Consider the following 25,806-nt stretch of genomic DNA (forward strand, 5'->3'; position numbering starts at 1 on the left):
TTTGAGCTTGGAAATTATATGACCTTTGATTTTTTTTTGTTAGTAAAGTAATGAATTATATTATTAAAAATCTAAAATTATTGATAAGGATTTTTATATTTTTCTCTACATATTTTTATAATTTATAGTAAAATTTTAATTTTAAATTAAAACTGATTTATTATTATTATCTTTAATGAACTATTAAAATTTCAAAGTTATCAAATAGCATATTTTGTAAATAACACTTAAATTAAATGTTAGTTATATACTATTATATTTTGTATATAATTATTTTTAGATAATATATTTTTTTTTATTTTCAAAATTAATTAATAGATAATATATAGTTGTAGATATAAGAGTTTAACATATGTTAAACAATTGTTTTGCATAAAATATTACTTAATTTACAAATTTTAATCCTTTAAACGGTAAATGAAAATTTTATTTATTTAAATGAATGTAAATTTTAAAAATATGTTAATTTACCAATTTAATACAATTTTCATATTTAATTCTTAATTTACTTCTATTTTAATATAATATAGACTGTAATTATATTTTTTTTTATAAAACAGCATAAAATTTTATTTTATAATAATATTTATTTAACATTAATTTATAATATTATTATATTACTAATTACAAAATTAATCAATGTGCATTAATTTTAGAAAAACACTTAAAATTTTTAGTAAGATCGTGTTAGATTTTTCTCAACAGATTTTGTTATAACTAAAAGAATAGTTTACATTTACAGTTAAAATTGATTGGTTATTAATATCCTTATAATTATTAAGACTTTCAGAAAATGATTTATATTTAACAGATTAATAATATAAATAATTAAATAGATGTAATTGGTTAAATTAACATAGTATGACTTTTTATGGTAGATACAAATTGTAATTCTCTTTAATAGAGAAAATGAAGCTTCTAAAATGCCTCCAAGACTCTCTAGATTTGCCTCTGGGACTTCAAGATTTTCTATATCCTAAAACCTCGCAATGGAATTGTCGATTCTTTAGCTTGGTTTGCACGGTCTTTTTATAGAGAATTATTCTACTTTAGTTGTTCTATTCCAGTTTGATTATCCAGACTATCTTAAACTTAAGTAATAGAATAGTCGTTGGTCGTTGGAAAAATGTCCGCAAGAAAACACACTTTCCTATACATGATTTTTGAAACCCTCATAGAAACAATAGTTTTTTTTCCATGGTGGGTAGAAATAATATTTGAAGATGATACATTTTTCATGTCTCAGATCTCATGTTATTGTAATAGGAATTAGAACTTATATTATAATGTTGGAGCAATAATTGTAATCTATAAACATCAAATGGAGTCTAAAAGATTACGTTTTTGTATGTGACAAACATATCCTGTCCATTAATATTAGTGGATCTCTTAAGTATGTAACAGAACCAAATTAAGTTGGACGAAAATACTTTCAGTGGAGGAAAAAATTCTGTTAGACTGTACAATTTATGTAATATATATTACAATGAAGTAAGATTAATAAATAGGGATGATCTTATTTTAATAGTATCAACTAGATCTCGACCCGCGCAACCGCGCAGATTTTTGTTTTCACTTATTTTTATATAAATATTTTGTTTTCACTTCTAAATTGGTATATATTATATATATGTGCCTATCAATTTTTAAAACATAATAAGTTTACTGTATATTTTTTTCATTGAATAAATTGTTTCAAACTTTCACATGTATTTGTATGTTCTTCTATATATATATTTTCGGATTATTATTTCATTATTAAAATTGTAACTATATATATAAAGATTAATAAAATATTGTTTTATTGTCATATTCAAAGATATTGTAACATTTCACAAATTTAGAAAGTTTTTAAAAAATTAAACTTTTTGCTTCATAGATTTATATTATCGAGTAAATAATTAAACATTTAGTTTTTGTTTAATTTTTAAAATAAACTATATAGTTTAAAATTTGTTTTCATTGGTTTAAGGTAGTAAATATTAATCATTGTTACATAATATGATTTTTGTTATTTAAAAAAATATTTACAATTTTAAAAGTTAACATCGACAAATATTTAAATATTTAGCATATAGAGGTATAGTATTACAACATTAAATTATATCTATTTAATTTATACTATCTATAAATCCAATGGATCTTCTATTGTTTAAATCTAATTATTGATAGTCCAATAAAATTTTCTGGTAGGCCCAAAATTTAAATGATAAGATTATATATTAAATGTAACATGAATTTCTATGAATAGGTTCATTAGGTTTATTTTTAAAAAAATCACAAATGATCAAAGTTGTGACTTGTCTTTTAATATATAAGATGGTAGGCCCAAAATTTAAATGATAAGATTATATATTAAATGTAACATAAATTTCTATGAATAGGTTTATTAGGTTTATTTTTAAAAAAATCACACATGATCAAAGTTGTGACTTGTCTTTTAATATATAAGATGTTTTAAATACTGTTACATATTTTTGTTGGACCATTTCAAATTTAAGTGACAATATTTTTAAATCGATAAAATATAGGACTGTAAATTAATAGAAGGGACGGCCAAGAATAGATGGGGAAGAAGAAAGAGTGAAGCAAATCAGAGATCTAAAGAGCTCCGACCCGATGGTTCCTAAGATGACGTCAATGGCGGTCGCTAGACCTGTCTGCTCACACTCTTGCTTATTCCTGTCCTTTTCCCTCGTCTCGCTTCTCTTCTTCTTCTTCTTCTCAAACTCCTTACTATCCGACCCAAATCTAAGGATCTCGCGCGGTACCGTCGAAACCGGCATCAATGTCTTCGTAGCTGAGCTTCCGAGATCCCTAAACTACGGTCTCCTCGACAAGTACTGGTCCTCTCCTCCAGATTCACGCATACCCAGCGACCCTGATCACCCGACCCGGAGACCCGGTAAATACCCGGAGAACCCTCTGATCAAGCAGTACAGTGCAGAGTACTGGATCATGGGAGACCTCGAGACTCCACCCGAGAAACGAATCGGATCTTTCGCCAAAAGGGTTTTCAGTGAATCCGAAGCTGATGTAGTGTTCGTGCCCTTCTTCGCGACGCTAAGCGCGGAGATGGAGCTCGGGAATGGCAAAGGCTCCTTCAGGAAGAGATCTGGAAACGAAGATTATCAGAGGCAGAGACAAGTTCTTGACTTTTTGAAGAACACCCAAGCTTGGAAGCGATCCGGTGGACGTGATCACGTTTTCGTTCTAACCGGTACCAAATCTTCTTTGATCTCAAAAACAATATAGAAGACTTAGATTCTTAAAATCTGTTGGATGTAATGTATTTGTTCAGGTTAGTTAAATGTTGAAGCGTTCTTTGGCAGACCCTGTTGCAATGTGGCATGTCCGCCACGAGATTGCTCTCTCTATTCTACTTGTCGTGGATTTTGGAGGATGGTTCAGGCTAGATTCTAAGTCTTTCAACCCTAGTACTAGCTTCCCTGAGAGGATTGAGCATACCCAAGTCTCTGTCATTAAGGATGTGATTGTTCCATACACGCATCTTCTCCCTAGGCTTCATTTGTCTCGCAACCAGAGACGTCACAGTCTTCTTTATTTCAAAGGCGCTAAGCACAGACATCGTGTAAGTTACTTTATCTCAATCATTATATTATTATATATGTCTTCATAGCTAATGGTCAGTGCTCTTCGTAATTTCTATATATGTTCCTTCACCTTGACAGGGTGGGTTGATTAGAGAAAAGCTATGGGACTTGCTGGTGGATGAACACGACATCGTCATGGAAGAAGGTTTCCCTAATGCAACTGGAAGAGAACAGTCGATAAGAGGAATGAGAAACTCTGAGTTCTGCTTGCATCCGGCAGGTGACACTCCCACTTCATGCCGTCTCTTTGACGCCATTCAAAGCCTATGCATCCCTGTGATTGTCAGCGACAATATAGAGCTCCCCTTTGAAGGAATTCTAGATTACTCAGAATTCTCGGTCTTTGTCTCTGTAACTGATGCGTTAACACCTAAATGGTTGGCTTATCATCTCAGAAGCTTCTCCGAAAGAGACAAGGAATCATTTAGAAGTAGAATGGCAAAGGTGCAGTCAGTTTTTGTGTATGATAATGGTCGAGCAGATGGGATTGGACCGATCCAACCTGATGGTGCGGTCAATCACATATGGAAGAAGGTACAGCAGAAGGTGCCAATGGTGAAGGAAGCAGTCATTAGGGAGAGGAGAAAACCAGTTGGTACTTCTGTTCCTCTTCGCTGTCAATGTATCTGAATTGTCGAACCAAACCCCCCCCCCCCCCCCCCCCCCCCCCCCCCCCCCCATATTTGTTTTTTTCGTTTTGATTTTGTTCACGAACATTGTTGTGTCATACTATAAAATACTATACCAAAATGGTTTTGACAAACAAACATTTTCTTTGTATAATTATCCTGAGGATTCGTTGCTACAGACTGATTGTGAATCATACAAAATTTTGCTCTTAGGACTTTTAGCTATCGACTGGTTAAGTTACATGGAATAATAATTTCAAAAAGACATTCAACAGATTTTAAACTTCCAAAATAATAACTTTCTTTTTTCATTCTTATAACAAAAACAATACTTATACAAATCTCAACTGACACTTGTTTTCTTAGTACAGACTCCCACATGCTTGAATCTCCCTTTGGATAAATGTAATGGAGAAAAAGGGAACAGAGACAACAATCCAAACACTAACATCCACCCCCAGAAACTTTGCTAAAAACTGCACAATAACAGGGTGAATAACAACTGGACCTGTCTCTATTTACAATATCAAATGAAAGAATCATAAAAACGAGTTTTGATTTTGAGTATTATAATCAAATAATAATAATAATAATAATAGCTTAATGTTTTTTTTGGTTTTTGTCCTTCAAGAGTCGCTCTCCTTGGATTGAACACACCACTGGTCAGGGACGCATAAGAAATGAGTCTTCATGAATTTCCTGAACCTCGTCTTGTAATCAATAGGGCTGATCACTGTCGGCTGCACGTTCTTTGGAACCACCAAAGACGATTTCACCCACGTCTCTAACTGCTTGTCCCATGTGTATTGCCTCAAGTAGTCTATTATCCCACACACTAGCTCATGACTCTCATCATCTACTCCAACCAGCAATGAGTAGTCCATCACGTTTATACTCTGCAAATTTTGTTCACCATGTATAAATAAGTTGATTGCTGTGTAACACAAATATATACTGAACATATGTGTCATGAGAGAGAGAGAGAGAGAGAGAGAGAGAGAGGAGAAAAAGAAGAACTCACGGTTAGGAAGGCTGTGTCGTTGTAAACCGCTCTTTGCAGATTTTGCTTTGATGTCTTGCTAACGTAAAGAGGGGATTTGTTCATGTCGTTGACGAAGTTCTGATCCAACAGAACATCTTCCGCGCCATTAGCAGAAGTAGCCGTAAACCGAGCGTGTAGAGCGCCTTTGAGATCGTATTGGCGAGTAATTTTTCTGCCAAAACTGAGATTCTCCATTACCATCAGGTCGTGCCTTATCTCTTTCCCGCTCTTTGGCTGCCTTACAGTTACCTGTAAAATAGCAACCGAAGTTCCTTCAAACTGAAGTCCTATCCGTTTCATTAACGATTTAAGCAAAATGCTAATAATGGTGGAATGGTCAAGAGATGATTCTAAAGACATTATTACCTGATAGATCCCAAGAACTTTGGCTAGACAAGTCTGGTTGCCTAGATCATACGAGTCCTTCATGTACTTGAAATATTCAGGAGCAAACGTCACAAATGATTCGTACTCTGTCTTCTTGATCTCTTTTACAATGAACCTATCATCCAAAGTCTTAGCGAACACTGATTTGCTCTTCCCTCCCTTAGCGTCCCATGGCTTACAACGGCTAAGCGAAGCAATATAGTCAAGCTCTGAGGAGCAACAACGCTTTCTGAGGTCGCGGAAATCATCTGCATATAGGCACACAATAGAGTATTTGGGTTTTCCCACTGATTTGAGTGACCCAAAAGTAACAAGGACCTCTGGAGGTGGTATTTCCAACCGACTCGTACTCTCACTCGAGAAACGAGAAACCTCACGGTCAACAGTTTGCTTAGAATCTTGATCTTTATCCAGGAACCCTTCGAGAGATCCATGAATGCACCTTGAAAGAGGCAATCTGTTATCAGCATTGCTCAGATGGGCAAGCGCGCAAGCTATTAGGCTCGAGACCTCGTCTTCATAGTCTGACACGATAAAATCTTCATCCCTCAAAGAGATCCGCAGACGAGAACCTTCCTCAGTGATTATTTGGTTCACCGCATGCAGGTTTTCTTTGGTGAAATTGTTAACATACTCAAATTTCAACAAGTATTCCTTCTCCACATCGACAATAGGCTTTGATCGTAGATCTTCAAATGGCAACCAGAACCACTCATCCCAGCCTAAGATGTGTGACCCATTAGAGGCAGCAACCTTCCCATCCGGTGGATCTCCACTATCTGGAATTAATTCTTGTTCATTGGCTGAGTGGATATTAACAGCCAAGTGGGTGTCAAAATGATCGTTGATGGGAGAGGTTGTATCAGGCCCGGGGCTGGACAGAGTTTGCAATTCATTATCTTCAGATTCTTCCATCTGATCATTGTCCCCAACACCAACTATTGGAATTTCCTTGTCTTCGACAAGTGGTTCGTCCATGCCTTCATTGCTACCAGAATCAGAAACTTTGTCCTTATTTTCATATCTTGTCAATCCAGCCTCAAGATTGGTCTCTACACCTTCTTCATTTATATTCTTCTCCCCACTTGAAGGTAGCAAACGATTAGATAAAACCAGCGACTGCAATCGGTAGTTCCAGGTGAGAGCTTGGAACAAAAGTTCCCACCTCATGCGGTTTAAGCGGAGCAGTTTGTGGGAAACATCATCCATGGTTTTAGCATTCTCAAAAGAAATCTTGATGTTTTCCTATTTTTAGACAATAATGTCCAAGAAATGGATGAAAAGGTAATATAGTAAGCTTGTGTCATGAACTACAAAGATATTGTATACTGAATGCAATTGTTGCAATACTAACCTGAAATAGGCGGCGCTCGTGATTCAGCAACTCGTCGACGTTTGACAACAATTTTAGTGCACACTGGAAGCTGAGATCTGAATTTGTGAACTGTGATCTTAGTCTCTTCAGAAAACTAGCAGCGTCCTCGAACAAGGAGATACCTTTAGTAAATACCTGAACAGGTAAACAGAAACAACCAGCAAAGATCATTGTGCAATTAAAGGCCAGCCCTCGCCCCAAGCAAGAGATAATCTTTGTTGCTAACACCATGCATATGAAAATACAGGTGCAGTATAAAATAAACTTACTCCATGGAATTCTTTTTCAAGCCAACCCACTTCTATAAAAATGCTAGGCTCCAGCATCATGGGTGGCAGAGACACTGTGTAAGATGTGACTTGGGAGTAACTGAGCATAGCAACCATGGAGCCTAACCTGCAGGTTATTAACAAGTCGTAAGGTTTATCATATATTACTAGAGACAATAACGGCTCTCAAACCATCATCCATGTTTTTTACTGTCTCACCACTAGAACCAAGGGACCTTCAAGAGAACTAAGCCTTAAAACAAGAAAAGTAGGTATAAACTAACCTAGGATATGTGAATGCCATTATTTCAGAAGCCCATATAATAGAGTAACTCAAAACTTTACTTAAGTACTTGATTAGAAAATATGAAGCTCCAGGTAGAGCAAAATAGAGCAAAAACATACCCAAAGAAGTGAAGAAAGTCCTTGTCCAAAGAGTGGCCGCAGCTACACAATCTATTCAGAAAAGTTTGCTGAGTAAAGCTGAGCTCCAGGAATTTTCCAAATGACAAGCTACGAGCAGCAGTCGATATCAGCACTCGTTTGGTAGATTTTCGGGTCCCATTCTTTGTCTTACACTTTCCACAACGACTCCACATCCAGATTTTTCCTTTTGCCTCACCAGGCAAACATTTTGGTACAGAAATTCGCTTGATTTGGATTGTTAGTTGCTTGTTTTGATGAGCATAATAGTAAAGATGTGCTTCCGGAGTTTCACCGCACGTTCGGCACTGGCTTCTCTGCACCATAAACAGTTGCCTTAAAAAAACTTGCCATAAATGTTGTAAAGCCGTTCAACTTTGAGCTTATTAACACATAAGGAACACAGATTAACCTTGACAAAAGAACAAAACAGCATTTAAAAAAAAAATTGACAAAGAACAAGAGTAAAACCTGACTGAACATATCTCGCAGGAATCTATCCAAGCGGACATCAAAGTGCTTGTAAAACTTTATGTGCGAAAAATGACTTTGGTCACACATCATCCCCTTAGAAGCATTCCTCTTTGACACTAAAACCAATATACTCTGAGATTCCAAGGTGGTCTCAATATCATTCTCAGCTGGCGACCTCTCTCCATCATCTGAATTCGTGTTTACCGGGAGCCCAGGGTCAAGTAACAAAGGTCTTTCATCCTTTTCTGTAGCATCTTCGGTATGGCTGCTATTTGCATCTGTATCCATAGTAACTGGAACTGATTCCGGATTTTCAACTAAGCCAAAATATTTACTTAGCTTGGCGGATAAAGAGGAAAACCCAGTAAAAATAACTGGATTATATGGCTCGTGAGAGAAGACATGATCTCCACCAGAATCCCAGTTTTCAGCTTTCTCACCATCTGATTCCCCATTTATCTGAATATCATCGAATCCATTAGAAAAGGGAATATCAATTGTTTCAAATGAAGATTTTCCAGGAGGAGATAGTGGAACTTTTTCTGTTTCCATAACACATAAGGTAGCTTGCTTTGGAAAGATGGTTGAGAACATTGTTTGCCGATCAGCAAGGAAGGAAGCCTCCAAGATTAGATGATATGCAAGGTTAAATGAATCTTGTACTACTTCTTTGACCTTTTTCAACCTCTCACTGTGGCTTCCTTTAAGTAAAATCTGTCACATACCACAATGTCAAAATCAGATAATCAGGGCAAGAAAGTCCAAGGTCAATGTCACAAATTCAAATTTTGAAAGATTTGATGTTTTATCCAGTGGAAACTACTATAATACCGGCAGTTATGTGATGTATTGATGTGTTACTCAAGTAAAGATACCATCAACAACTTATCATAATCCAATATCAATCAAGCACTCACCGTGCAGCCAAGGCGGGTAGGACAACCTTCTAAGAACATCAGCGTTTTAGTTGGCTTCTTCTCAGCGTCGCCCACAGCATTATGCTCCTCCACAATTTTCTCAATGCGAAAGGAATCACAGTGCTTTAACTTCTGACTAGACAGAGATTCCAATGGAATGATTGGTGAACCTATGCATCGAGAAATTCGCTGTAGACGGTGGAGCTTCATGTCAAGCACCAGAGTGACCTTTTGTTCATTAATAGACAATTGGATATCACGCGAAACAGATTTTTCCACCAGCATGACGTCAGGCTTCAACGCGGCTATGATATCAACAACAGGCTTCACATAAACATCTTTGTCCTGCTGGCAAAAACCAAACAAAAAGAAATCAGATATTACCAAATGAAAGCTTTCAAAATGGTGAATTGGTGATCGCCAAGGTACTGTGCTCCCCACCTTATCCATTGACTGGAGAGAAGAAAAACCACTTAATGGCTGGCCCAGTACTCCTTCGACTAACATTATTCTAGGATGCTCATACTTGGTAGGCATTTGTTTAAGAGCAGCATGTTTTTTGAAAACAAGGCCTTTAAAAACTTCACTGCAGAGATGAACAAATCATTAGGAGAGTACGGTAGAGGGAAATGGAATAAAAATCATATGCAACGTATAGGCAATCAATGGGTAAGTTGTAATACCTTTCATTGCAAGAACCAGTTGCTATGCATTTCACTTTGATGTACTCAGCCGGATCAACTGGTTTGCCATCAATATCTGGCTTTAATAGTGAAGCAGCCTCCCAGCATAACCTAGCAACTATCGCACTCCAACTTTCACCTTCTTCCAATGAAAACCCAGCCGACTGAATAAGCTGACTCACAATGAAGTTAAACTTTGAGTTTGCCACCGCAAGCATTGCTCTTCGATTTTCTTCATTGAACTTTCTCTGGTTACTACTTCCATCTTTAGATTCCCCTAAAGAAGATGATCTGGCCCGTTTAGAGCCATCACAACATTCATCAGCAGCAGCATCTTCTAGTTCATCTTCTGGGTCTAGTGGCTCCGGGGGTTCCCAAATAGGGGGGGCATCCATTTCAGCACCATCATCTTCACGATCAGATAGGAATTGAACACTTTCAACACCGTTGTCTTTAGATTTTTCACCCAAAATATAAATGTCTCTCTGGATGTCACTGGGCATGCTCTTGGACTTGCGCTCTAAGGTATATTGGCGATCGACCTTCTTATCCTTTAGGGGGGAGTCCACATCTTCTTGACTACCATGGCTCGAACACTCATCTTCATTACCCCTGACATAGACAGAACAAAGTAGATCAATAATCATTGATTAATCAATGCTAGCAAGACCAGCCTTACCTTTCATAAGAGTTTCCATCAACAGAACACTCGCCTAGCAAAACAAAATCATCAAACCATATGGTCAGATAAACACTGTCACTGAAGGGCTTTTGGAAACATGATTCAGCAGTCAGCACAGAACAAGAAACATACCAGAGAGAGAGCGTTCGCTGTCCGATAAGGAGTTAGTGGTCGTCATCAATGGAGTCAGTCTCTTACCAAATCTTGCCTTGTCGATGTAAATGTAAATGTAAATCTCAGAGGATATTTGTGATCATTCTCCGTTGTACTGACCAAAGATCTGTGTAATACTACAAACACGTTTCCACGCAGCCACCTACTTGAAATAAAATAGAAAGACGCGTGAATTAGCATCTACGCCACTAATAAATCTGTGATAAGTAATAAAGGAAAAATAATCAGACCGACGGAGATTTATGAGATCGAGCATGCCCGAAATAAATATAAATAGAAAAAGGAGCGAAACAATCCGCAAAGATCTAGAGATTTACGCCAATTAAAAAAAAAAAACAAAATCAATTTCAGATTTCGAATAGGAAATCAAGCAATCCACGAACTAACCGGATTCACCAGATTTCAAAGTTTTCGCGAAGATCTGTGGGGATTTATTATAAAAATCCGTTCAGATTTCGAATTTATGTGAACAAAACTGTACAGAGGAATAATGAATAAGAGGATGGAGAATCATTTTTCGTTATTTCAAACACGAACTCACCGGAACGAGTCAAATCGAACACTGAGATCAAATTTCAGTTCAACAAAACTGATAATCTTCATCCGCTGCTAAAGTACAAGAAAAGAAAAAGCCAGAAAGTCGAACAGAATGACTCACAAGAGTTTTCCAGAAATATGTTGAGCTTGACGAAATTGTAGATTCTTTTGTGCCCTTCAAGAGTAAAACAAAGCCAGAGAAGTTGGTGGATTTGGTCTTCTTCCTCGAAATGAAAGGAGTCCACGAAGAGTTGTCTTTAGACGGTGGAGAGAATGAATGGAGACGAAGCTTGAAGAAGCGAAGGGAGAATATTTCATTTATATTCCACTTTTACCAGTGGGCTCCACTTCTATTTCCATTTATTTTCATTTCTCATTTCTTTACAAAATAATAAGACCAGTTTTTACAGCTACAACACTTAGCACCTTTTTCTTTTTTGACATTTTCTTAACACTTATATATTTTTGTACATTTTTCACTGCAAAATAAAAAATCAAATCAAATCTATATTATTAAAAGAGAAGTATCCATTTGAAAATATTCTTAAATCATTAATTAAACTCCCTATTTTTTTTGCTTGTCTTTTTCAGTTGCATTTATGAAATATCCTAAAACGAATAAAACTGTCTAATTTATTGCTTGTCTTTTCAATTACATTAATGAAATATGCTTAAATGAATTTAAACTTTTTATTTTATTGTTTGTCTTTTTCAGTTACCTTAATGAAATATCCTTAAATAAATTTGGACATAATGTCATTTAATCAACCAAAAAAACTCATGAGTTATCCTTACGTGCATAATTTTAATAATTGAGATTTTTAAAAACGTGCATTATTAAAATGTTACCTAAAACATGCAGCACTAATATATAACATGCATCAATAAAACTAGAATTTGACTCACACAATTGTACGGATATTATTTTCAGTTGATTAAATTTAAAAATAATTATTTATTTCAAAAAATATTTAAGAATGGCTATGTTTTTAAAAATTATATGGTATTATTTGCTCATAACTCATTTTTCATTTGATAAATTTTTAGAAAGAAAATTTTAGCATAATATAACTCAGTTGTCATTTGCTAAATTTATGGTTTTTATTTATATTTTTTATTATTTAATTATAATATTTTCATTTTATATTTGAAAGATAAATGAATTTTCTTTCAAACAATATTTTTGTATATTTATTTTTAAAAAAATAATCAATTAAAATTTTTATTATCATTGAATATCATTATTTTTGACATAATTTGAGTTTTCGTTTACATCAAAACTTATCATATTTTAGGATAATTTTAATTTAAAATGTAATTTTCATATTTTTCAAAAACAATTCTAAAAATATTTTTTAAATATTTTGTTATAATTGTTAAAAAAATATTGAGTTGCATTTCAATTAAAAAGGTAAAGATATTAAAAATATTCTAATTAAAATATGTAAAATTTAATATAGTTTTAAGGAAATGGTCAAAATAAAAAAAAAATTACACATAAAATAATCATGATTTTTGTTAACTAGGCGGATCATTATTTATATGATATCGCACACGAAAAAAAAATTTATGTTTTTAAAATTATGTAATTAACTCTAAACTCATTTTTTTTTATGATATCACACATTCGTAAAAAAATAGATAGTTTAAGAAGCAAAAAAAAATATTTGCTTAATGAATATAATATGAACGAATATTACAAATACATCATTTAATAAAATAAATAATTAAAAACTGAAAATTCATATCCGCGCTGTTATAAATTTTAGTATAAATTTTAAATGGGTACTGTTATTTGTGGAAATTTCATTTGTTATATTCAAAACTCTACAATATTAAATCAATAAGATGTTTGTTATATTCTAGTATGGTTAGTATAACTAACATATAAAAAATGAGATGTTCTGTCGGATTTGAATTTTTTGAGTTTGAAACTTTTTCCGAGTGTTTTGCATTTCAAAACTACAACATGTGGCATATAATGATATAATATTTAATTTCATTGCTATGAGTAGTAAATTCAGAAGCTTTCAAACAAATGATAGAATTCAAATTACCGAAAAATATATAGATAGAGTTTACCTCAATAAAGGGAAGATTCGTAGAAAATGATATTCTTATATATCTATTATTTAGAATAATAATACTATTACTTGTCAAATATACATTCTACCAAATATATTTTAACATTTGAGTTTAAGGTTTTAGAATTATTATTTAGGGTTTATTATTTAGCGTGTGTGTTGGTTTATAAATTTCTAGAAATGTGTTAGAAATTAATTTTAAACATTTATAAATAATTTAAGAGAGTTAATATAATCTTTTATCAGAAATTTAAGGTATTTATGAAAATGATTATCTTTTACGGGTAAATTTGAAAAATGATATCAAACTTGTAGTATAACTGAAATTCTTTTTTTTTTCATTTTTGTTGATTGATTTAGTGACTTTATTCCATGGTATGTTATTTTTTTATAAATAAACATTTAATTATTAGATAAATTTTTTTACACAATTTTCCATACTATTTTATGTGGATATCTAGTTTATTAAAAGAAATTATATTTTCAACATATAAGCATATGACATGTTATATATTAAATAAGTTCTAAGCCTGAAAGTATATACAACTATTCAAAATATCATATTAATACCCTTTTTAGGTAATATAAGGAAAAATATTTTATAAGTAATAAAACCAAATTATTTATAAATGTATAGGAAATTAATTATCAATATGCAAACAAAGAAACAAAAAATAATCTAATAGAAGCCAGAAAATGTTAAATAAACACGCACAAAAGTTGGTGTGAAGCTCACATGTATAAAAAATCTAACATATATACTACATATAACATAAAATCGATAGATGACAAAAAAAAAACACAAAATCCATAAACTAATACTTGATGCATTAATAAAATGATAAATTTATAAATTTCTCTGATTTCAAATTAGATTAGTATAACATATAACATAATGTGATAAAATAATTATATTTTAAAAATTCTTAGTTTATTATATGATTCCAATAAAATAATAAACTAATAGTTAGTAACTATGTATATATTATTTTTTTATAAACATAAACAAATCATTTTATTGTTTATTTTCTAAAACAAAATATTTATTTATTTCGATATTTTAGTGCTACTTTATCAAATTACATATAAAAGCACATTTTCATTATATCATATGTATTCAACATACATAATATATATCAAATAATCTAATAACAATAGATAAAATTCTATTCTATAAATTTTAACCAATATATAATATTTTAAAATAATGTTTACGTTATTTTAAATAAAAGTATTTTAAAAAACTAAAATTTAGAAGTGTTATTTTAATTAATAAATTTATAAATTAATAAATTATCATAATCCCAAAGCTATTAATTTAGAAATTTTACTGTATATATTAATTGTAATCATATACGTTCAGTATATTTATTTGGTGTTTAAACTGCAAAAGAGTATAAATACTCTGTAGCTATGCATAAAATATAAGCTTGTTATATTCTAGTGTGTTTGTTTTTTTTTGTCAAAATATGGTTAAATTAACTACCATAGAAAAAATTATGAGATGTGTAGTCAGATTTAAGTTTCAACCTATTTTCTACAAGTATTTTGCATTCTATGAAAAAACACATGGCATGAGTCTATTTCATCGTTTACGAATAAGAGTAAAATTTAATAAGTGTAGATGATTTGTTCATTTTTATTTAACTATTTAAGTTATTGTTTTCTAATTATATGCTATTTATATTTTTAAATAATATCTTAATTACTAAATGATATATTTATTGTAGTTTTATTAAATTCAATGAATGAATTTATATTCACATTATGTAAACATATGGTATATTCTATATATTTGAAACTAATTTCTCAAAAATCAAGTATTATATATTAATTAATTTTATATGGTTTATTTATTTTTATTCTATGTAATTTAGTTTTGTAATTTTTTTATTTTATAACCTTTTTGGGAGACCGTTAATATTTAGCTTTTGTGGTTGATATATTACAACAATAATGTAACAAAATATAAAAATATAGTATTGCTTTTTATGGTAATGCAATAAAAAAATTATTATTTTTATTTCTTTTAGAACCAAAATTTAGAAAATTATTTGGAAATTAATAGTTAATTTGTAAACATAAAGAACAAAACTAAAAGTGTCCAAAATAAATTTACTAAATGATGATGGAAAACGTTTTCAAGACGGACAAAACCTAGTCAAAACTAGTTAGAAATTCACGTGAAAAGAAACGTTAACGTATATAATCTGATTGCCAGTTTATAAATATATGTTATTTTTTGAATGGCATATCTAGTGATAGTAAATATACCTATATAATATATATGACATGTGTCGTGTCTGTAAGACCACTTTCGTAAGCCATAATATGTCATAAATAAATTATGTGTTACAATAATATATAATGTTATGTTTAGGTTTATGTTATGAGGTCAGTTAAAATATAATATCTTTTTAAAATTAACATATAAATATTTACATATGTATATTTTCAATCATATCATTTTAAAATGACATGCTTTTAGATGCGATTATTAACCCTTATTTGATTGACCAAAATAATTCATCATTTATAATATAATAGGTTGATACAATTAATTATAAACGACTGATATATAAATATATATAAAATATAATTTGTCATGTTTTGGGAAAAGTTAAAATTATACATATCTGGGTAAAATAACATCTGGTCATAAGGCAAATGCTAACCACATTGGTAGATAATTAATACACATTATAAAAAATTATATTTGGATATAAAATGTCATGCATTTAACAAAATGTCAGTAATATAGAAAGAAGAAAAATGCACATGAGAGAAAATAGAGTACAATAAACACAAATGATATTTTAAAATACTGTAATTCATACAATATACAAATGTTATCAAATAAAACAAAAGAAATAAAAATTATTGCTTCATCAACTAACAAATAAACCGTTTCATGTTATGGTCTTCAATGAAAAAAAAATGGCATATTATAATTTGAAATTATTGTTAACCGAAAATAATATTTTGATATTATTTTTCCAAACTGATGAATTTTTTTAACTTTATCCAACTTTTTCATTTATTATAAGTTCTAGATATATGAAGTTTTTCTTTTTAGTTATAATTTAAACAATGAACTATTTTAATTTTTTAGAGTGTTGACATAAGAATTAATTTTTTAGTGTGTTGACATAAGAATTAATATTTCACCGATATTGAACCCTGAGTTCCTAAAGACTTCCCGACCAAACTCAAACGACCTCTCGTCCAAGATGGTAAGAGATAAACCGACGTCTCTCTCGAGAACTGAAGAAGCCGATGTAACGCTCGAGATCAGTGAAACCGACATCTCTTTCGAGATGATGATAACCGAACTACGTTTAGACTTGATCCCTTGACGGGTACGTAGGCAGCTCGATCCCGAGTTCAGTCACGATCCTTCCTTCTCCCGATATCTCTATGATATTCGACCTACAAATATAGTCCATTTTCGACGACTCAGACCTGATTATATCATTGTGTTATGAGGATATCGTTGCCCACGTTATTTCTTCCCTAGATTGAACTCCCGATCACTATCAAATTCTTAGTGTAGATTTTAATATCTACATTTTGACGCCGGCTGTGGGAAGAGAAACGAAAAACATCCTTGCTAGGAACTCGATCTAAGGCTTGTTAGCACGAAAGTGGATCCATCTCATATGGTGTCAAATATCGCAACAAACGAACCATCCCATCAAGATGACATCGACCTTACCAGATCGTAACTAGAAACGGAACATGAGATTCAATTCCGACTTCAGCCAAATCGAATCTCTGTTACTAATAAAAATAATTCATCTCGCCAAATTTCACCGATAATTTCCTCAAACCGCAGGAGGCCGACGACGAGTTCTGATAGCCCGACCTCCCGAGTTCGGGTCCAGTCAAATGATCGCCCAACACGAGAAAGGTTGCTAACCGAACAGATGCATCAAAGCGATTATCAACAGAAGATGGTCTTAGAACAAAGCTAAGAAAAAGACCTTACCACGAATCGAGCAGGAATCCTCAATCAATAGATGATCAAAAGCAAGGAAGAATCTAAAAGAGGCCGAAACGCAATACCTCGAGCACGTTTCAGAATGTGTACAAAAAGCTAAGTACGACCGACCCTCGAGAGCTCGATATCTGTATCGAAGAGACGTCTAGAGATCGGAGTTCTCCACTTTCCAAAGAGGAAGAGTACAGGCTCTTAAAGACCACTAATGTGCTCGTTATTTTCTTCACGACACGGTCACGTATTTGACCAGACCAGAATCTTTCCTCCAGCAAATCAGCTCAACGGGACTTCTCATTGGAGGATGGAGAAAATCATAAACAAACAGAAATATATTATTTTGATCTCATGATAATGAGGATCCTCTTCCACCAAGAAAATCATAGTCCTATGTGCCCTGTGAATTGGTTTTGACTTCCTCTTTTTATGATGACTACACCATATCTCTCTTGGAGCAAAACACCGACAAGGAAACAAGGAATATCCTCACCACCATTTGATGGAAAGGTGACAAATGAGAATTCGTGGACCTCAAGGATCCAAAACCGTAGACATCTTTCACTATGAAGACTTCTCCACTTCCCAAAGAAGAAGCATGAGCCCCTAAAGACTTCTTTGGTTCAACGAGAGAAACAACACCGAAGGTTAACGTTTATCAACAAAACTCAAGGAAGGAATATAGATGTTTCACGTCGATCGATCTCCCTCGAGACCAAAGAAGCCAACGTCTCGCTCGAGACAACAAAACTGATAAAGCTGACATCTTGCTTGAGGCCGATGAAGGGAAACGCTTCGCTCGAGACTGAACCAATGTCTCGCTCAAGACTGATGAAATCATCCTCCCGACCTGGCGCGATCGATCATTCATTAAACCATGTCTGCCTAGACGTGATTATGAACAACAAAATGATTCAGACTATTTGAGAAGGGAAGACACTCGATTATATGCATGATGCACAAAGTAAAAACGTGTCCATATTATAACGAGAAACGAATCATATTTTCATTATAATAATGAACAAAGACACGAACTTTTCAAAGAAGAAGAGCCCGAGTTTTAAAGACCATTAGCATGTTCGCCATTTGCTTCACGAGTCAAATACGGTAACATATTTGGCCAGAATATAATCCTTCATCCGACAAAGCAACTCGACAAAACCGAGAATGGAGGAAACTAATAGCAGAACGATATTATTGCCTTGAGAATAAGAATTTTCTTCCACCCTCTTGCCAGACAAGAGCACGAGCTCTCATAAGAAAAGGAAGATCAAGCAAAAAAAACCGTCATATTTTTATCACAATGAGATGGGATCACCACTACATTAAGTTTGACGAGAGAGATTTCCCGCAAACGACATCCCAACGCTGAAGAGCTCGTGAGTTAAAGGGAATTCCCCTCGCTCAGCAAGAGCAATGACTTTGATGATTACTTCATTCCCACGTAACTGAAACATTATGTTTCAATAATGGTTAAACGCTTCCCTCACCACTCGATTATTCAACGAGAAGAAAACGAGATGCATTTCTTTACTACTCTTCACAAAGAACACGTTCTTTTCTATTCGCTGAAGATAAGAAAGTTACGAAAACGAACCTGCTTATACTGATGAATGAGGGTAAAAGCTCGTTTTCATATGATGATATTTACATAAACTCGATGTCTTGTTCGAGACCGATGAAGCTAATATCTTGCTCGAGATCGACGAAGAAAGCTCCTGGTTCAAGGCAACAAAATCGATGTCTCAATCGAGATGATTATAAAACGAATCATAAGAGACTTGAACCAGGGTTGCTACCCACTCGACATACATGAACGAAAGCTCACAAGTTGGGCAACCACGAGTACAAGCACCCCTCTCTCACCTTCCAGTGAAGAAGAGTTCTCACCGCTCAAGAGAAAACATTAAAACGATCACCATACTCCTATCATCATGTGATTGTTGGCGTTAAATGATTCTAATTGTTTATAGAAGAAAGATATTCAATAATTGATATTCGCCGCACGAAAAGCAAACAAGAAGTTGATGTGCATTATAAACAGACGACCAGGAAACTTTTGTTAGCTAAAGAGAGCCAAATACAGTCATGTGTTCGATGGAAGCGGTTCTCTCCCATCACGAACATAGCCCAAAAAGATCTCAAATTGATGATACACCATCTCGTTACGATCTTCCTACAACATAAGAAAATCTTTGTATGTATTATAATAAGAGCCGAGATCATATTATGACTATGATAGACGAACAAGAGTACAAGTTCTTCTATCATGATCACGATGTTGAAATCGCTAACCAAAACCGACGAAGCCGATGGCTTGCTCAGGACCAATGAGGAAAACTTCTCATTAAAGATAAGGGGGCTCGGAGTCATGATTAAAGGTTTCTCTGTTCTACAACCTCGTCACCTCACTTGAAGAACTAGGGGGACAACATCCCGCCAAAGGATTATAAAAAACAGTTATTCCTTTAACCGTTGGTTTGTTCAAAAGGAAATAAAAGAGTCAAAAGACTTTTCCAACAAACAGAGGTCGTGAATTAAGACATAGGTCCCACTACGAAGACCAAATATCAAAGAGATACACTATTTACAGTCATATCATCTCGACGACTTGTCCTATTTGAGCGCTACCGACATAACACGATCAAGCCACGGAGAATCTCTAGGTGCTCCCGAATTTTCCATTTTACGATCCATACATTTCTAGACCGAAGAAGCATCTCGACAGCACCATGATCCAAATCAAACCACCACATCCTAAGTCTCAATGGACTGGGCAAAGATTGGATCAGTTAGCTCGAACGCGAAAGCCTACCAGTTCGCGCTCCAATCAATTTGACCGACCAAAGGCAACGCAAAAATCCCTCGAGCTATCGAGCTCCCGAAACCCTAATGACGCAGATACGAACTGTATGAAACACATATCCACTATCATTAAGCAAATACATATCTTGCATTTGAGTTAAAAATAGACAGACTCGACCTCTAATGAGCTCGTGAAACACGAAGGATCGACAAGTCGCCCTTCTCCAATAATGGAATCGAGTTTGATCTCTGATGCAGAAGCTCAAGGAGCCGAAACTGGATCTTGCTCCACGAAAACAATGAGTCATATGTCCAAGGAACCTTAGCAGCTCTGTGGCTGAGTTCGACTCTTCAAGAATATCGACCAACACAATTCCCAAAGAGCTGAAGTCAAGAAGCCAATGAAACTTTACACTCTTAGATCGATAGTGAGCTTTTGAACAAGCTCTTATCGTGCCTCCAGAAATATATGGAGCATGATATCAAGCAAATCGAAACAAAAATACCGGAAAGGCGCGAAGAAAGCTCACGCCTTGCATTCTACACTCCTTAAGTGACAAATCCATCCACTTCATTATGAAAAGAGCCATCAAACGCCTGACTTCAAACGATCTCGAACTACTTAAGGGGCCAGTATATCCCTTTCCGCAGAAGAAGCAAATAGATTTTATCTATAACGAATCGTGGAAAATCACAAACAAAATCCAAAGCATCACTAAAAGGCCCTGACCACGAAATCATTTTCTGTTAAGGAAAACGATAAATCTGGACAAACCACGCAGAAATATTCTAAGATCACATGTTGTCTAAACGATATTTCCAAACAAAAGCAAAGCCACAAGAGGCAGTAAGCGCGACATGATCCACGACGGCGTACTATGAGTTGTGCACATATCAAGTTAATAATTCGCAGCCGCATCAACTTCTCATCAACTACACAAGGAAAAACCGATCAAACATCCAACACCATTTCTTCTCCGCTAGATCACAGTCGTTAAAACCAGAACACACCCATGTCGGTAAACAATTATCTTTAATCTATTTACACATAAATACATTGCATCAGAGAATAGATTCTCGCATTACTTTTTCAACTTATATAGTATTAAATTCATACACTATTTCAAATCACAAGTTTCATAAATAAACTTATATAACCGCAAAATGTTTTATACATTATTCTCACACTATCAGTAGCTCGAACTACTATTGAGATTCATTTTTCGGTCTCAATTGGCTCGAAATATCCTTAAACTCTATTTTCGACTTTAACAAGCTCAAACTCTTAGCGAGTTCTACCACACGGTCTCAAATGACCCAAACTCTCATCGACCGTATCGAAAACAACACTGATAAACCACGTCCTTAGGCCACCACCGGCCCGCGAGTTAGATTCCTGATCAGCTTCTATCTCGCAAAACATCCCGAGGACGAGCGATACAAATCGCTCCTATAGTCGAACCAAAATAAACGTTCACTCTCTACGTGTATCCAATCATTTTGCATTGACTTAGTGATTCGTTGGGAGTATATATATCTCCAACACCTTTACACAAACACAAAAATATTAACACAAACTCGAGTTGACGCGGAATAAGCAACAAGACTCACATCAAAAAATCATAAACAGAAACAAATTCAATCACAAAATCCCATCTACCATGAGAGATCAAAATAACTCTCTATGTTTTTCAAATAAGCGACTCCGCTGATAAGCAAGACCCATATTTGTGAAACCGCAAGCTCGATCCAATTCTCGTCTTCCGTGCGGCATCTCCAACAGACTACTTCGAACTATTTCCTTAACCCACAGACATAAACGAAATCGATCACTTAGTGATCAAACGAACATCAACGGCTTGATATAATACACCAAATAGCTGAGATCGAATTCACATTTTGATCACGACAAACAGGACAAGTTCAAATGCTTAATGCATGTTCTCTTGCACGATCTCGCTACCAAATGGCAAACCACTTCACGAACTCTCTAGAGGAAAGTCGATTCGGAGCTACGTGGTTTCAGTTGTTAAAAGACTTTTCCGTTCTCCGACCTCGTCACCTTACTCGAAGAACTGGGGGGCAAATGTTGGACCGAGATTTGGTACAAATCTCTTCCATTAATATTGGGTGTTGATTACTATTCTAGATTGGATCAAATATGTTAGTTGTCGACCTCCTAGAATCTCGGCCTCATTCAACGCGAGAATAGGTCAAAGCTGAAGATGAGGAGCATGTGTAACAACAAAAGAATATGTAGAGAAAGTCCTATAAAAGGACAAGAAAGTTATCTTCACAAGGATCCCACTTTTGGAGCTCACGAGGGCTTACGACCATGAATACAATTGTTCACGATCTTCCTATTTAATTAAAGAGGATTATGGCTTATTGAGGGATAGAGCGTCATCCACCTGAGACAATATCATTCTTCACTGCCATCCCGATGACGTCTTCGTAATGCTCACAACGTCGAATTCTCTCCCCCACAATGAACAAGACACGAGTCCTTGTTCACCGATATTGAACCCTGAGTTGCTAAAGACTTCCCGACCAAACTCAAACGACCTCTCGTCCAAGATGGTAAGAGATAAACCGACGTCTCTCTCGAGAACTGAAGAAGCCGATGTCACACTCGAGACCAGTGAAACCGACATCTCTTTCGAGATGATGATAACCGAACTACGTTTAGACTTGATCCCTTGATGGGTACGTAGGCAGCTCGATTCCGAGTTCAGTCACGATCCTTCCTTCTCCCGATATTTCTATGATATTCGACCTACGAATATAGTTCATTTTTGACGACTCAGACCTGATTATATCGTTGTGTTCAGAGGATATCGTTGTCCACGTTATTTCTTCCCTAGGTTGAACTTCCGATCACTATCGAATTCTTAGTGTAGATTTTAGGATCTACACCAATCAAAAATGAGTATTCAAAATTTCTTCAATAATAGTTATACATTAGAATCTTTGATGGAAGTATTACAAGTGAATGAGAGTTTGTAGACTTGACTGGTTGCTCGATATTTTTCGGATGCATGGTCGATGAGAAATTCTCAATGATCTACCATGCACCACGTTTGTACCTGAGGAAAAAAGGTTCTCTTGCGTGATGCATGAATTTTGGTTCCCTGATTTGGTTTGCGAAACATTAAAAGTGTGCAATTACATGAATTCTTAAGATAGTCTTAAATGGCTTTTTAACAATGTGATAGCAGAATGTTATTAAAGAATTTCGGATGTCGTTGATTGGTAAGGTTCTTAATCAAAAGAGCAGAATGTTGAGAAACTGCTCCAGACAATGCCAACGCAATGGGGGTTACAAGATCGAATCACTGTGAATGACCTAGGCAAAGGGAAGTTCTTATTTAACTTCACAACTGAAGAAGACCTTATGTTTGTCCTTCAAAAGGGTCCATTCCACTACAACTATTTCATGTTTGAGATAAAGTATGACATGCTCTTTAAACATTGCACAACTTGTGGACTTATGTCGCACGAGAAGAGTTACTGTCCTACATTGGATGCTACAACTCGAGCACAACCTGGGGAGCGAGGTGGAAATAGGCTACAAGCGGAGCAAGGTGGAGTCTTTACCCGTGTGCAGTTACCACAAGAACACAACGGGCATCAGCCTTCGCTGAGGTACCGTGAAGTTAATTCTGGACGCCAACTTTCGCAACAGGATGTTAGGAAGAACGAGGTAGCGCTTCGTGGGTTTGATACTCGTCACAGAAATGATCATGGAGGCAGATATCACGATGAAAATGTTTACCAGAACCATAGCAGAGGAGCTAATTCTCACTCATACAGAATTATTAGGAGACGTGACGAGAAACCAAGAGGCAATCGATATGGTGCTGACCGCTATAACCGAGGGCCTTATGATCGTAAGGTGGAGCTAAGCTGGCGTGAAAAGAGAATGGATCAGGCTCGTGTGAGTGAACAGAGCTCAGCTCATGTACATGGTGGTAGCTCTAAATCTCACGATGTTGTTCCTTATGAACATACATAAAATAAGCATATTATTGTGGCGCATGGAGACAAGGACCACGGGGAAGCAGCGGAACATGCGAGTGGTGGAAGCCGCATGACTAGAAGGCTTGCAAGTGCTATCGTTACCCCATCTCACCAGCTACCATCTCAGGATGATAATGTAACATTTCGTGGCAAGAACGTTTCTTTATCTCTGACGTTCTCTCCAGTCCCAATATCTGAGGTGGAAAATGATCAAGTAATTGGTGCGTTAGAAGATATGGAGCTTTTGGACACAAATGATGGGGAATGATGGAATGTGATGATCAAGATGATGATCTTTTGGCTGAGGAAGTTAAGGATATGTAGGATCAGGCACGATACTCTTCATTGGCCGGCTCTTCAACTGCAGCAGCGACTCACCCGGATAAGAAAACTTCTAGGAATGGCGCAAAATGGACTGCTCCTTTGGGCATCCAAAGGAAAAAAAGAGAGATTCTTCGTCAAGGATCTCCACGTCTGCGTTCGGCCAATACATCTGGACGTCATAAGCTAGGAGGAAATGGAAAGGCAAGGCGAGTCTCCGAGAAACCGATGGAGAGTTCATCCACAAGTGATAGATTGATGGGTTCCAAAAACTCATCAAATCGTTATCAATTAGGACAATCAGTTGGAACTGTCGAGGGATTGGGAACGACCTCACAGTTCGACGCCTTACGGAGATGTGTCAGAAGCATCGCCCAGGACTTGTGTTTCTTTCTGAGACGAAGAATAGGAGGCTGTTGTTGCAAAACATTCATGCCGACTTAGGATTTGATCGTTTGTTTACCGTTGAGCCACTTGGTCTTAGCGGAGGTCTAGCTCTACTATTTATGGATGAATTTCAAGTTAATGTTTTATTTTCGAATAACAGAATGATTGACATCGTGGCAGTCATTGATGGAATAAAAGTCTTTATGACAGTTGTTTATGGAGACCCTATTTTAGAACGTAGGGATCAGGTTTGGGAGCGTTTTACGCGTTTCTCAACAACACGAGATGGACCTTGGTTCATGATAGGTGATTTTGATGAAATAACTGATCATAGTGAAAAGGAGGGAGACAGAAGGCGTTCTGATAGCTCTTTCTTGCCTTTCAAGCAGATGCTGAGTGATTGTGGTATGTTAGAGTTTCCATTTACTGGAAATATGCTTTCTTGTGTTGGTAAAAGATCAGGAAGGACAACTGTTAGATGCCGACTGGATAGAGCAGTGGGGAATGAGAACTGGCATGAAAAGTTCCCTCATACAACTGCTAGATATCTTAGGCTTTGGGGCTCGGATCAAAGTCCGGTCTTAGCGGATATTCTTACAAAACCAGTGAGGAAAAAAAGAAATTTAAATTTGATAAACGCTGGTCGGATAATGAGGAACTAAGGCAAATCATCTTGGAAGGTTGGAAGTCGGAGGATTTGCCACCGGAAGCAAATATAATGGATCATATTGCTAGTTGTCGGAAGGCATTGAGTCAATGGAGGAGACAAAACAATGTGAATACAGAAAAGCAAGTGGAGGAGCTGAAGGAAAAGGTGGAGGATTTATATTCAAATGATGATGCTACCTCTGAGGAAATAGCGGATGCTCTTAAGGAACTATCTACTGCTCTTAAGGCATAAGAGATGTTTTGGAGACAGAAAAGTAGAGTCCTTTGGTTAAGGGAAGGGGATAGGAACTCTAAAATTTTTCATGCGCTGGTGAAGCAAC

At 35.2% G+C, this 25,806-nt stretch overlaps 2 protein-coding genes across 5 annotated transcripts; one reads left to right on the plus strand and one right to left on the minus strand.

Moving 5' to 3' along the window:
• Positions 1 to 2,525: 2,525 nt before the first annotated feature.
• Positions 2,526 to 4,775, plus strand: LOC106360445 (probable arabinosyltransferase ARAD1). Its single transcript, XM_013800047.3, has 3 exons — positions 2,526 to 3,220; positions 3,333 to 3,592; positions 3,693 to 4,775. Exons 1-3 carry the CDS (start codon positions 2,620 to 2,622, stop codon positions 4,242 to 4,244), a joined length of 1,413 nt encoding a protein of 470 aa, XP_013655501.2. The 5' UTR covers positions 2,526 to 2,619; the 3' UTR covers positions 4,245 to 4,775.
• LOC106445366 (putative 1-phosphatidylinositol-3-phosphate 5-kinase FAB1D) lies at positions 4,536 to 11,521 on the minus strand. Of its 4 annotated transcripts, none has more exons than XM_048761827.1 (13): positions 11,328 to 11,521; positions 10,628 to 10,811; positions 10,493 to 10,526; positions 9,814 to 10,425; positions 9,572 to 9,716; positions 9,131 to 9,475; positions 8,211 to 8,927; positions 7,722 to 8,056; positions 7,317 to 7,443; positions 7,027 to 7,182; positions 5,652 to 6,917; positions 5,265 to 5,534; positions 4,536 to 5,139 (listed from the first exon to the last, which is right to left on the minus strand). In XM_048761827.1, exons 2-13 carry the CDS (start codon positions 10,671 to 10,673, stop codon positions 4,870 to 4,872), a joined length of 4,323 nt encoding a protein of 1,440 aa, XP_048617784.1. In that variant the 5' UTR covers positions 10,674 to 10,811; positions 11,328 to 11,521; the 3' UTR covers positions 4,536 to 4,869. The 4 variants fall into 4 exon arrangements, with proteins under 4 accessions (XP_048617784.1, XP_048617782.1, XP_048617783.1 ...); XM_048761825.1 differs by having other exon boundaries at positions 9,131 to 9,478; XM_048761826.1 differs by having other exon boundaries at positions 9,131 to 9,478; positions 10,628 to 10,814; positions 11,328 to 11,506.
• Positions 11,522 to 25,806: the final 14,285 nt, after the last annotated feature.

This window comes from Brassica napus, chromosome C6 (genome assembly GCF_020379485.1).
Source record: "Brassica napus cultivar Da-Ae chromosome C6, Da-Ae, whole genome shotgun sequence".
Classification (NCBI taxonomy): domain Eukaryota; kingdom Viridiplantae; phylum Streptophyta; class Magnoliopsida; order Brassicales; family Brassicaceae; genus Brassica; species Brassica napus.